The following is a 12,824-nucleotide window of genomic DNA, read 5'->3' as shown; positions in this document are numbered from 1 at the left end:
CATGGCACTGTTGTAGCCAGCATTGCAAGAGATTTATGTGCCAGATGTGCTTAAGATTCATATGTCCCTTCATGTTTCAACCACCATTACAGGGCACGTGTCCATGCTGATGATGGGTTCTACTCAATAATAATCCAAAGTAGTGTGGATTTTCATTATCCGAGTCAGATGCCACCAGCAGAAGGTTGATTTTCTTTTTTGGTGGTTCGGGTTCTGTAGTTTTTGCACTGGAGTGTTGCTCTTTTAAGACTTCTGAAAGCATGCTGCACACCCCGTCCCAATCAGATTTTGGAAGGCACTTGATATTCTTAAACCTTGGGTCGAGTACTGTAGCTATCTTTAGAAATCTCACATTGGTACCTTCTTCGCGTTTTGTCAGATCTGCAGTGAAAGTGTTCTTAAAATGAACCACATGTGGTGGGTCAACTGAGACTGCTATAACATGAAATATATGGCAGAATGCGGGTAAAACAGAACAAGGGACATACAATTCTCCCCCAAGGAATTCAGTCACAAATTTAATTAATGCATTATTTTTTTAACAAGCGTCATCAGCATGGAAGCATGTCCTCTGGAATGGTGGCCAAAGCACAAAGGGGCAAACAAATGTTTAGCATATCTGGCATGTAAATACCTTGCAATGACAGCTACAAAAGCAGGAGCATTGCCAGCAGATCAAGCAAAGTGATTATTTCCCTCTATTTGGCACTGGTGAGGTCACGTCTGGAGTATTGTATCGTTTTGGGCCCCCCACTACAGAAAGGATGAGGACAAATTGGAGAGAGTCCAGCGGAGGGCAACAAAAATGATTAGGGGGCTGGAGCACATGACTTACGAGGAGAGGCTGAAGGAATTTGGCTTATTTTGTCTGCAGAAGAGAAGAATGAGGGGGGATTTGATAGCAGCCTTCAACTACCTGAAGGGAGATTCCAAGGAGGATGGAGCTCTGCTGTTCTCAGTGGTGGCAGATGACAGAACAAGGAGAAATGGTCTCAAGTTACAGTGTGAGAGGTCTAGGTTGGATATTAGGAAACACTATTTCACTAGGAGGGTGGTGAAGCACTGGAATGGGTTACCTAGGGAGGTGGTGGAATCTCTAGCCTTAAAGGTTTTTAAGGCCCAGCTTGACAAAGCCCTTGCTGGGATGATTTAGTTGGTGTTGGCCCTACTTTGAGCAGGGGGTTGGACTAGATGACCTCCTGAGGTCTCTTCCAACCCTAATTCTCTCTGATTCTAAAAAGAAGGCAACATTATTTCCTGTAAATGTAAACAAACTTGTTTGTCTTACTTATTGGCTGAACAAGAAGGAGGACTGAGTGGACTTGTAGGCTCTGAAGTTTTACATTGTTGTTTTTGTATACTTTTTTATTTCAATTACAACGCAGAATAGAATATATATGGAAATGTAGAAAAATGTCCAAAATATTTAATAAATTTCAATTGGTATTCTATTGTTTAACAGTGCGATTAAAACTGCAATTAATCATGATTTATTTTGTTTGAGTTAATTGTGTGAGTTAACTGCGATTCATTGACAACCCTAATTCAGATTAGTACCTTACTTCAGAAGTAGTCCCCTAGTTTGTACTAAACACAAAGTGAAATCCTGGCTGCAGTGAAATCAATGGCAAGGATACCACTCTTTCTTTTAAAGCATTTTAATTCACCTTTAAATTTGACATCTATTTTTGTCCACTGTCTAAAATTGGGCATTGCCATCTTTTCTCTAGACTGAAAATTTCAGTACCTCTCTGTCTTTTCTGATTTGATCTTTCTTGTTTTCCCACCTTTTGTTATTCTCTCCCATTTGTCAGGTTTTTTTTAAAAATGTGGTGGTAAAACCAATTACAATATGCTGTTTGAGGGCTTACATGCTAAGCATAGCAAGATTAAAATCTTATTCTTCTATCTACATATTCATACAACCCCATGATACGATCCTAGAGGTTTATATTTCCCTCAGCAGTGTCATTTTGTTGATTCTTTTTCAATTTGTTAACCGTGATATTTCCCAGAGCTTTCACTGTGGTACTGCACCAAGGCTGTGTGCCTCCAGCTTGTGCTTTTGCATTCTTCTTCTCCCATGATCAAAATTATATTTGTTCTTGTTACAGTCTCATTTTATTGGTTTTAGTCAATTTCTTCAATTTAACAAAGGCATTTAAATCCCATTGTTCAAAGTATTTGTGATCCATCCCAGCTCAATGCAACCTATACAATTAATTAACACATTCTCCAGGCCATCCTCCAAGTCATCATAATTTTCCTGCAATTTTATCTAACCCAGTGGTTCTCAACCAGGTGTATGTGTACCCCTGGGGTATGCAGAGGTCTTCCAGGGGGTACATCAACTCATCTAGTTATTTGCCTAGTTTTACAACAGGCTACATAAAAAGCACTAGCGCAGTCAGTACAAACTACAATTTCATACAATGACTTGTGTATACTGCTCTACAGACGATATACTGAAACACAAGTACAAATATTTATATTCTAATTGATTTATTTTATAATTATATGGTAAAAATGAGAAAGTAAGCCATTTTCAGTAATAGTATGCTGGGACACTTTTGTATGTTTGTGTCTGATTTTGTAAGCAAGTGGTTTTAAAGTGAGGTGAAACTTGGTGGTAAGCAAGATAAATCAAACTCCTGAAAGGGTTACAGTAGTCTGGAAAGGTTGAAAGCCATCTAACCCACTTTTTTCTAGCACCTCTGTGAGCATACCAAAGTGCACCAGAGCCCCACGTGAATATACAATCTTAATTTATGTGTAAGGTTGTGGGAACATGTCCACAGCAGATGAGATTCCAATGAACTGTTACCGTTTTTCTTGAAGTAACTAAACAGGAAATCACAAATGTATGGCCCCTGAATATTTTCACTTGGTCCAAAGGGGAAAGCATGCTCCTAATTCATGCCTGTACAGTGTGTTTTGTCCTGAGGATCAAGGTGTTTACTATGAAAGGATTTTGTATATGTGTCTTAGGAATGTGTGTGTGTAATGGTGTGAGTCAGAATTAATTCTACTCTGCAGCTCAGCTCACTTTTATGTATAATTTATAAGTACACCTAACAAGAGAAATAGAGCTACAGTAAATAATGTTGTTACACTATAAAGGATAGAAGAAAAATTGTTACAAATAAAGACTAGATACAGGCTAGCAGCAGAAAAGATTTAATAGAATAAAATCCAGTTCCAGTTCCAGCTCTAATTGAAGCAAAAGCAGAACTCCTTTGGGAGCAAAGTGAATTTGCAAATGTTACAAATAAAGGTTGAGAGCCATCTAACCCACAGGGAGGGGCAAAAAGTGAGGTAGGCACTGGGCCCTACTTTACTCTAAAATGTCCGTTTTGTCAAAGGACATTGACAGAATGGCTTGTCTTTTCACCAAACAACTCCTGTGCCTCCTTCAGTGGTGTATAGGGTTTGTTTGTTTTTTTTAACCCCCCCCTTCCTTACACCACAGCTCATAGGAAAGATTGTCAGTGAAGTAAACGGATTCTTGCCATTCCTTTGGCTTTAAGGATACTTGAGGGTGAATATCCTGAAGAGAGGGTGGGAGCTGTATAATTATTTTCCCCACCAAGACCCTACAGGTTGCACTTACCACTGTAGCACTCCTTGGTCTCCGGTCATGGCATTGCAGGAATTAGCCTCTAGTGACCCAGGATGACCACTTCCTTGGTCCCACAATGGCCTGTTGCTGTCTGAGTCTTCCCAGTCCTTCCCCAGAGATGATGGCAGTTTTCTTCAGGTCTTTCCCTACTACCTGTAGGCAATCTCTCACTGCCTCCTCTATAAGAGTCTAACATGCTTCCTGAGGATCTCTTCCAGCATGAATTCCCCAGACTCTTTCCAGAGAAGAAACACCCCTTGTCCTCTCTCTTGATAACTTCCTTTGACTGTGTTCACAGCTCTGTTTAAGTAACCCCCTCTCTGATCTCTTCAAGCTAGGGTCAGTCATATAATTAAGCCCATCAGCCTCAGCTGGGGGATAGCTGTCTGGTCACAGCAAGGCTGAGCCCAGCTTGCCTTAAAGGGCAAGCCAGGTTGTAGCCAAAACTATAGAAATGTTCTTTTTAAGTAGTTAACGTTAGTCTTTGTTCTGGGAACCCTTTCTGGTGCATGAGGAGTGTTCATAATAAAAAATGACAAATGACCAATATACTTCATTCTTTCACCCAATTATTGTGGCATTCTATTTTTCTAATCTTTCCCCAGATCAAGGAAAAACCCAACCTCACTCCTATCCTCTCTGGTGCCACAAATTAGAAAGGCTTCTTTGGCCTTTGGGTATCTGGAATTTATTTGTATCAGGGAGATCATTAAAACACTTCAGCCCAGGGTTACACGTGGGCTTTAACAGAACTTACTAGCTTCAAAGACAAAAAGAAACCTGGAAATCATGGAGGGTCTTATAAAGGTTGAGGAAGGAAGAACAAGTGGGGCAGAGAGGTGACAAGAGTCTCTCATGTGAAATTTGAAAGCCTAGATTTTGTTTTCCCCTAATCACACCATGAGATATGTGGCACCCTGCTGAGGGGAATACAGGATCTCAGTAGTAGCTTCCTCTTTCTGCTCTGAATCCCTCTTAGAGCTGCTACCTCAAAAGGGGTATTAGAGATAGGCTAATGCAGCTACCTATGATTTAAAAAGATACACACAGCAGTGGGCAATCAAAGGAAGTGAGTCATTCTGGGTAACTGAATTATGTAACAGAAGATCTAGACTTTGGTTACTACCACTATCCACTCCAAAAAGGCAAAATGGTAGACGGGCTTCTGAAAGGCCTCCAATGCTGCTTTGCTTCTTGACATACTAACACTTTGAAGTTCAATATTTTATCCATATTTAAAGCACCCATCAGACAAGCCTGACCCAGGGACGGATCCTGCAACTTTTACGGATGCAAATCGTCCCACTAGTCATTAGGGCTACTCAAGTGAACAAAAGATGCAAGACTGAAGGCTAGATTTTTAAAGGTATGTAGGCACCTAAATATCTTTAAAAACCTGGCCAAAGTCCCTAGATTTCCAGTAACACCATATTCACATGGTGGGTTTAAAAAAAAATGCCATTGCAGCTTGCCACAGCCCTGGTGAATTTCTCTTGGCTGGACACTCACAACACTGCTGTGTTTGGCTCCCATTGTGCCTGACTCATGGGTTTTAGGCTTCCTGAGACTAAACTGTGGGCAAGCACCGCCTCTGGGTTTTTGGGCACACTCTGAGGGGTACAGATCCTCTGTCAAGCACCCCCTTCTGAGAGCTGAGGCCCCACTGCCTTTGCCTAAGACTACTGCTGCCTCCCTCAGACTCTCCAGTAGCTTAAGCACACCCTTTCCCAGAGCTCCAACCTTGTGGGCATTCTGGTTTACTACTTACCTCTCCAGAAACATGATAGTTGAAGCACACAACACACAGGGCTTTGCAAAGTTTTAACACACTCTTTACTTTATATAGCATAAAAATATACAGATTTAGACAAAATACTAAAACACCTATCTGCTATTCCCTGCCTCTGTTTCTTCACCTCGGTGTTCTTTGGGCTTAGGCCCGTCTCTTAAGGAGCTTAGGAATGGATCCTTCCTCTCCTACTTCCATCTTGCACATGGCTTCTCCCTTGGAATATAGAGTCTCCTCTTACTCTGGCAGCCGGCCTTTTGCTTCGGTCTCTTCTTCCTCTCTAAAATGCCCTGCAAAAAATACTTTTTTTTTTTAATAACTGCCAGTGCCCTTTGTCAGGTGACCCCCTGCTCTGTCTGGGCAGACTGGTTCTTTTGGGCAGAAACTAACTCTCTGCGCCAGGGTGCGTCTATGAGAACAGAGGACCATCAAAGTTTAACGATCCTCCATTGTTACCCCTGTGACACTACCCCTTGGAATTTCAGTATAACATGGAGGCAAAAAAGCCAACAGAGAAGGCATGCTAGCTCCACTTCCAAAATGAAGTGTGTAGTTTGATAACAACACACACAGAGTTTATAATCTCAAACTGGAATTCATAAATTGTACATAGACAGATTCCTCAAATCTTCACACAGCTACACCGTTTCTAGGGGTCCAATTATACTTGTCATTTTCTTTAACATATTCTCACTGAAATCACATAAATAAGGCTAGTGGAATGGGCCACAAAGATGGGTATAATAAAAATTAAAACAAAATATTTTTTCCAAAAGGAACCTTTTAAGCTACATATAAACACACAACACTAGTGTCAACCAAATACTGGGGGAATGCACACATGGATTTCAAGGCATAACAGAAAATACACATTTTATTTGAACTTATTTACTCCATGCATATCTTTATATACTTTTCTTGTACATTGGTTTGTAAAGTTTGGTGCTATCCAATTCTGAGATTTCAATACGTTAAGAAAGTCACTACTGCAGCATGAGAAGTGGATTATTTCAAGAGTTTATTTCCTTTATTATGTGACAAGAATATTTGCTGAGATGAGGTTTGAGAGTTCTTTTCAAACAACGAATAAATTATTCTGGAGTTGAATCCATAAAAGTTAATGCACAGCACATCTTACAATTACAGAAAAAATACTGGTTGATTTTGAGTATTTTATACCTTTTTATAATCAGCAAACATCTTACTGGACAAAATTAATTGTTACACACAAAAAAGTGCATACTAAAAACAAATTATTTTAACATTATCTTTGAAATGGAAAAGTGCATTTACATGGGCCAAGTTTTAGGTTTTCATAAGCTGAAAGGATATTACCTTCACTGGCAGTAAAACTGTTTGTAGTATATATTGCAGGCCTACAATATACTTATTTAGAAATGAGTTTGATTTTTTTTATTTTAAATTCAGTAATAGGTAAACAAACAGGGTGTTACTGTCAACATGATTATGGTATATATTTACAAAAATGTATAGCACATTTGTTTTTCATAATTGTCAATCTTAGGTGGTACAAAGTGAGCTAGGTGTAATGAATCTAAAATAGGCCTCCATGAACAGCCAAAAAAACCCAGTATTTTACTAAAATTAACTAGTACAACAGTAATGTTTCTAAAGCTCAAAAAAGGAACATCATGAAACCTTATTCGAAGGGTGTGTGTACAAAGCAGGCAGCACTATACCAGTGCTTGACTGGGAAGTGCTTTCTCCAGCATTCCCTGGACTTTGACAGCTATCCAGAATTATACAGTATCGATGTATGCACAGATCCCTTATAGTATTGGCTGGATTTTCTGGAACGGTATATATGAGTTTTCTTTAATTACATATTCACAGTTTGGAAAAAAATGGAAGTCCTTCACACATATAGGCTTTTAACCTTATCCACTCATTAAATTTCTGCACAACTGTTTTTTCTTGTGTTAGGATTTTGGCAGCTTTTTTCATTTTTTCTTCATTTCGTTCTAAATACCGTATTCCATCTGTCCGCAACTGACTGAGTTTTTCCTTACGATTTTCATCCAGAGGTATGTCTTCATTCATCAGAGGATTAAATCTGAAATAAGTGTCTGGAGGTAACAGGCCATCCAGCATAGTATGGACTTCTGGTTTAAAACAAAGATAGTAAAATGTTAAATCCTAATTAAGTTTCTGACAAATCAAGAGAAAAGCAGTCCTACAAATTCTGCTTGCTTTTGCAGACTAATTAACTTCACAGCAGCTTCACCCCCACCAATCACCTCCTTCAATCTGTCCTCCCTCTCCACTGTTTCTTAGCCATAGTAGCTCTCATATCACCAAATTGCTTAGATAAGCTTCTCTTCCTTCCCTACTTCTACACAAGGCGAACAACTCAGCTACCTCTCCACTTCACCATTTTATACTGATGAGAGGCAAAGTAAATCCGGCTTGCCTTACTGAGTAGTCTCACATTGTTGCTCTGCTCATACATGGAACTAAGCAGCAGAAGACGTGTGAGTACTTTTTAAATCACTATGTATCAGTTCACTCTGTGCCTGGGTTTCCAATAAGTGTTGATATGGACAAAACATTCTTCCAGACATCCACATTTCTGCAGCTTATAGAATGGAGAAAGGTACGACCATCTAACTATGTAATTCTACTGTGCTCCCATGCCTGGGGGGAGCTTTTGCTCTCAGATGTGTGTGACTGGTTCCCATTGACATCAAAGAAAAACACACTCATTGACAGACAGAACTCGGTCCTTAGAGTGAAGAGGGCATTTTTAAAAATGTCACAAGTTTCAGAAGACAAATCAATGTTCTGGATCAACTGCTTTAATATTTCTCTGCGAAAAGCTGAAACTATATACACAGAAAGTGTCCCCTATTTCCTTTACTCCTGAAATGATTTCCAGGATTTCTCTTCTTCTGAAGGCCAAGTTAAAACAAAACAAACAAACAAAATAAACACTGCTTGATTACCATAATTCTCAGCCAAATTCTTATTCTGATTTCTAAGGTTTGTAACCTTTCTTGATGTAGTTTTGTATTCCTAATACCTCATCAGCATTATGGTTACACTGTTCAGATGTGATGTATTCATCAATTAAAGACAGTTTAGTAATAGCATACTCAAGGTGCAGACTCAGATAATTTAAATGCATATTTCACAAGCTCTATAATTACCCAGTACATCCATAATAATAACTAACAATAAAAAGCCAATATCAGAGGAAATAAAGAGAGGAAAAATGATCAATTTAAAATATAGCAAGAAAACTGGAAATATTTACAATGTATGGTGAAAACTGATTACTGAAAAAAATTATTCTTTAAATCTCCATTTTCCTGCTTTGGTCTAAATTGACTTTTCATTTACATTAAACCTGAAATCCAGCTGTGTATGGCAGGCAGAGATTAACAATGTGATCCCAATTTGAAAAAAGGTTATGAAATTTTCCCTGGACTAAAAGTGCACAAGACACACTTAAATTTTCTTTATTGCATATATTTTCATGGTATTATATGTTTTCTGATGTACTGTATTTCTAATGATAACAAGTGACATCCTGAGAACCATAAATAGTTAAAACCAATTAGAGACAAGACGACAAATCATTAGACACTAACCTTCTGTGTCAGTTGCGCTGCTGATAACATTTGTAAGTTTGGTTTTCAAACTTGTGTATGTGATGCTGTTCTTCCTCTCGCTTTCATATCGACCAGTGCCCAGCGATATTACACACTGCAGTGGGACTTTTGGCCAAAGGCATTTGCACTCATGGACTGCCAAAGCAGTGGGATTATTCAGAAGCAGACCTCCATCCTGCAAATTAATATTATATTAAGCTGCTTGCATTTTCATTATAATTTAACACTGCACAACTGAAACATGACAAATTAATGAAACAGAACAAATGGGAACTTGGTGAGTGTTGTGATTGGTCTGTGGTTTGGTCTCCATGGGGGTCACTGTGGCTTGGCTTCTGGGACCTGAATAGGCCAGGTGAGACAGGACTGATTTGTATCTCTGTGAGGACCATGTGGCTGGAACCTTGCGTCTGTGATCAGCCCCTGCCCCCTGCATTTGAAGTCTTTGTGTGCTTAATCCCTCCCTCTTTTTGAGGGGGTGGATTCAAGTGGTGAGGCTTAGTACAGAAGTCAGTTGCTAAACAGGCATACAAGAAGGGCACATGGCAGTTTTGAAGGGAATGCAAGAGGCTCTCTAGGTACAGTTCTAAGTTCAATAATGTGATGGCAAGGAGGAGATAGTGACCTGCAAGGGCTATGCCGTCCTTGCTTTCCTGCCGGAAGCCACAAGGGACTTCCTCTATGTGAAGAAATTGGAGATACTGTGTAATAATTCACAAATATTGTACATTGATCTATTATTGGGATGTTTACTGTATGAATTTAGTGGTTTAGCTTAATACAAGTCTGTAATGAAAACAAGCAGAAAATGAGAGAATGTCTCATGTTAAACCACTTCTCAGCAAACAGTTGAGGATTTTCAAGAGACAATGCCAGGAAATAATTGGGGAGCATAAAAGATCAAAAGGACTAGCAGTTTAAAAAAGGGGGACGATTGAGAGAGAAGAGAGAGGGAGAGAGAGAGGAGTTGTTTGGGGAAACCAGGATGAGAAATAGGCACCTGCTGTGATGTCTGAAGAAACTGGGCCTGCTAGGTTACCTTACGGGGATGGAAAGCCTTTAAGGTAAGACAGATGTCTGTAGATGGTTTCGAAATCCCTTTCTCTAAATGCTTTTTCCCTACTGTTAAAATAAACAATACTTAGGTTTTAATAAGGTCATTTGATCATGACAGATGCTATACACTATTGGTCACAGACTCTGTAATAGGAGAACTGCAGACGCTAAATGCAGTCAGACGTGCTGGGTAAGCATGATTTATACACAGGGTACCATAGTCCAGGACACAGTCTAAGAGTGGGAGAATAGTGGAATTCCATCCGAGGATAGGTAAAGGCCCGAGGCCTGACACATAAAGGGTTATATTCTGAGAAACCAGGAAGGGAACAGAGGTGCAGTTAGCTTTTAACTGTAACACTCTGTATGAAGTGCAAGTTGGTGGCTGTGCTGGAAGACAAGATTTGTGGTTGGGAAGAACAAATACTGACTCTGCAGAGCACCATCAAAGCTGAAGAGTGCTTGGACAGCCAGATTCAGGAAGCATCACCATCCCAGATTCAAAGAAAGAAAAGGAGGTGGCAACAAAGGAATTAGAGAGAGCAGAAACCAGGGAGAGCGAGAGGCACTCTATGTCAAAAATGGCATTACCTGTTTGAGTCACTGACAACTCTGAAACAAAATTTTCCTGAATGCTTATGGATCATTGCCCTAATGGATAATACACAAGATGAGTTGTTACCAATTGGGGAATGCTACAGACCACAAAAATCACACTAGAGAAGAAGGATGATGGGTTCCTTAAGCACATATCTTTAACATGTAGGGGGAAAAAAAACTGGATCACCATGGAGATCTCATGCTGCCTATAATAAATCATCCTTGGGATTTCTAAAAATTATGGATGACAAGTTCCTAACTCGAGAAGTGTTGGATCCACCACAGGGGAATTCTATTAATGCCACTGTTAAAAGTATATAATACACAGGTTAAGGAAAGAGTGTCTGTACATCTGGGTGTGGTGCCTAGATCATCCAAAAGTACAAAGGTTCGTTTAAAAGTCATACAATACATATAGTACATAATCAGCAATAACCCGAATTTAGATTAATAAATCTAAAAGATACAGTTTAGATATTAGTATCCAAATATTCAGGTATATCACTTATGAAAAATTATACAGAGATTTGGTTGTGGAAAGCAAATATAGCAATGATTGAAGATTGTCCCACAGTAATTGAGAAATTAAGATTGTATTTTCTAAAGGGACAACCTATCTCATTCCCTTTTTTGCCAATTTACATAAGAGCAGCCATACTGGGTCAGACCAAAGGTCCATCTAACCCAGTATTCTGTCTTCCAACAGTGGCCAATGCCAGGTACTCCAGAGGGAATGAACAGAACAGGTAATCATCAAGTGATCCATTCCGTGTCGCCCATTCCCAGCTTCTGGCAAACAGAGGCTAGGGAAACCATCCCTGCCCAACCTGGCTAATAGCCATTGATGGACTTATCCTCCATGAATTTATCTAGTTCTGTTTTGAACCCTGTTATAGTCTTGGCCTTCACAACATCCTCTGGCAAAGAGTTCCACAGGTTGACTGTGTTGTGTGAAGAAATACATCCTGTTGTTTGTTTTAAACCTCCTGCCTATTAATTTCATTTGGTGACCCTAGTTCTCATGCTTTGAGAAGGAGTAAATAACACTTCCTTATTTACTTTCTCCACACCAGACATGATTTTATAGCTCTCAATCATATCATCCCCAGTCATCTCTTTTCCAAGCTGAAAAGTCCCAGTCTTATTAATCTCTCCTCAAATGGAAGCTGTTTGATATCCTTAATTTCTGTTGCCCTTTTCTGAACCTTTTCCAATTCCCATATATCTTTTTGGGATGGAGCGACCACATCTGCATGCAGTATTCAAGATGTAGGCGTACCATGTGAGTTTTTCAAATTGGTACTCTCGTCCTATGATTTTATCTCTCTGTAATACTGTTTGATCTTGCAGCTTTGACAAGTTGTAATGTTGTGTAATTGCACAATTGCATTGGCTATACTGTGAAATGTACGATATTTGGTAACATACAAATTAAGTTGTTTAAGTACTGTGGCCACTGCAGGCATGAACTAAAAGGCTCCTATTCTGCAGTAACATAACCCTGTTCGAAGATTACATTATTATTTTAAGCATGTACTTTAATCCCATTGATTCTAATGGCATTTAAGCATGTGCTTAAGTGTCTGTCCTGAGTTGGGATGCTTTCCTATTTCAGGACCCACTCCACTTTCTAATAAGTGGACATCAAATAATGTTAAATAGCAACAGTTACTTATTACAGTTACAATAAAATCAGAACAATTCACTGTGATCATTACTACAATGAATACCAAAGGATGTAATAAAGATTTACCACATATTATGCATTGCTGCTCTGGCTTCCAATATTATTCTGTTCAAATCTCTAACCCTTAACCTTGCATTTTAAATAGGGATCACAATGTGTCTTCCAAGTTTTGTTTGTTAAAGAAAAGATGAATGTTAAAAGCTGTGCAGCTTTGGAAGAAGTGTGAGAGAAAGGAAGTTTGAAGGAGAACAAAGGGATAAGGGGAGCTGTATGGAGAACTGCAGAAGCGAAAGGGGCATTTTCCTTTTTATTTAAATAGAAAAATCAAATTATGCAAAATCAAAGTTGGACAAATGAATTACAAGACTATAAATACATATAATGGCACTAGAACTACAAGGTGTATTAACAGACTGTAGTTACAAGGCTATAAATATGTAT

The 12,824-nt window shown here is 39.2% G+C and overlaps 1 protein-coding gene across 1 annotated transcript in view; it reads right to left on the bottom strand.

Moving 5' to 3' along the window:
- Positions 1-6,409: 6,409 nt before the first annotated feature.
- The window catches only part of PNPLA8 (patatin like phospholipase domain containing 8), a 69,396-nt gene continuing 62,981 nt past the window's right edge, over positions 6,410-12,824 (bottom strand). Inside the window, exons 9-10 of the mRNA XM_044994618.1 lie at positions 9,020-9,215; positions 6,410-7,531 (exon numbers count right to left, since the gene is read on the bottom strand). Of these exons, the coding sequence (XP_044850553.1) occupies positions 7,257-7,531; positions 9,020-9,215 (471 nt within the window). The 3' untranslated portion in view covers positions 6,410-7,256. The remainder of the gene's footprint in view (positions 7,532-9,019; positions 9,216-12,824) is intronic.

Source organism: Mauremys mutica, chromosome 1 (genome assembly GCF_020497125.1).
Source record: "Mauremys mutica isolate MM-2020 ecotype Southern chromosome 1, ASM2049712v1, whole genome shotgun sequence".
Taxonomy (NCBI): Eukaryota; Metazoa; Chordata; order Testudines; family Geoemydidae; genus Mauremys; species Mauremys mutica.
Note: the sequence above shows the minus strand (reverse complement) of the source record. Positions and strands in the feature narration are given on the sequence as shown.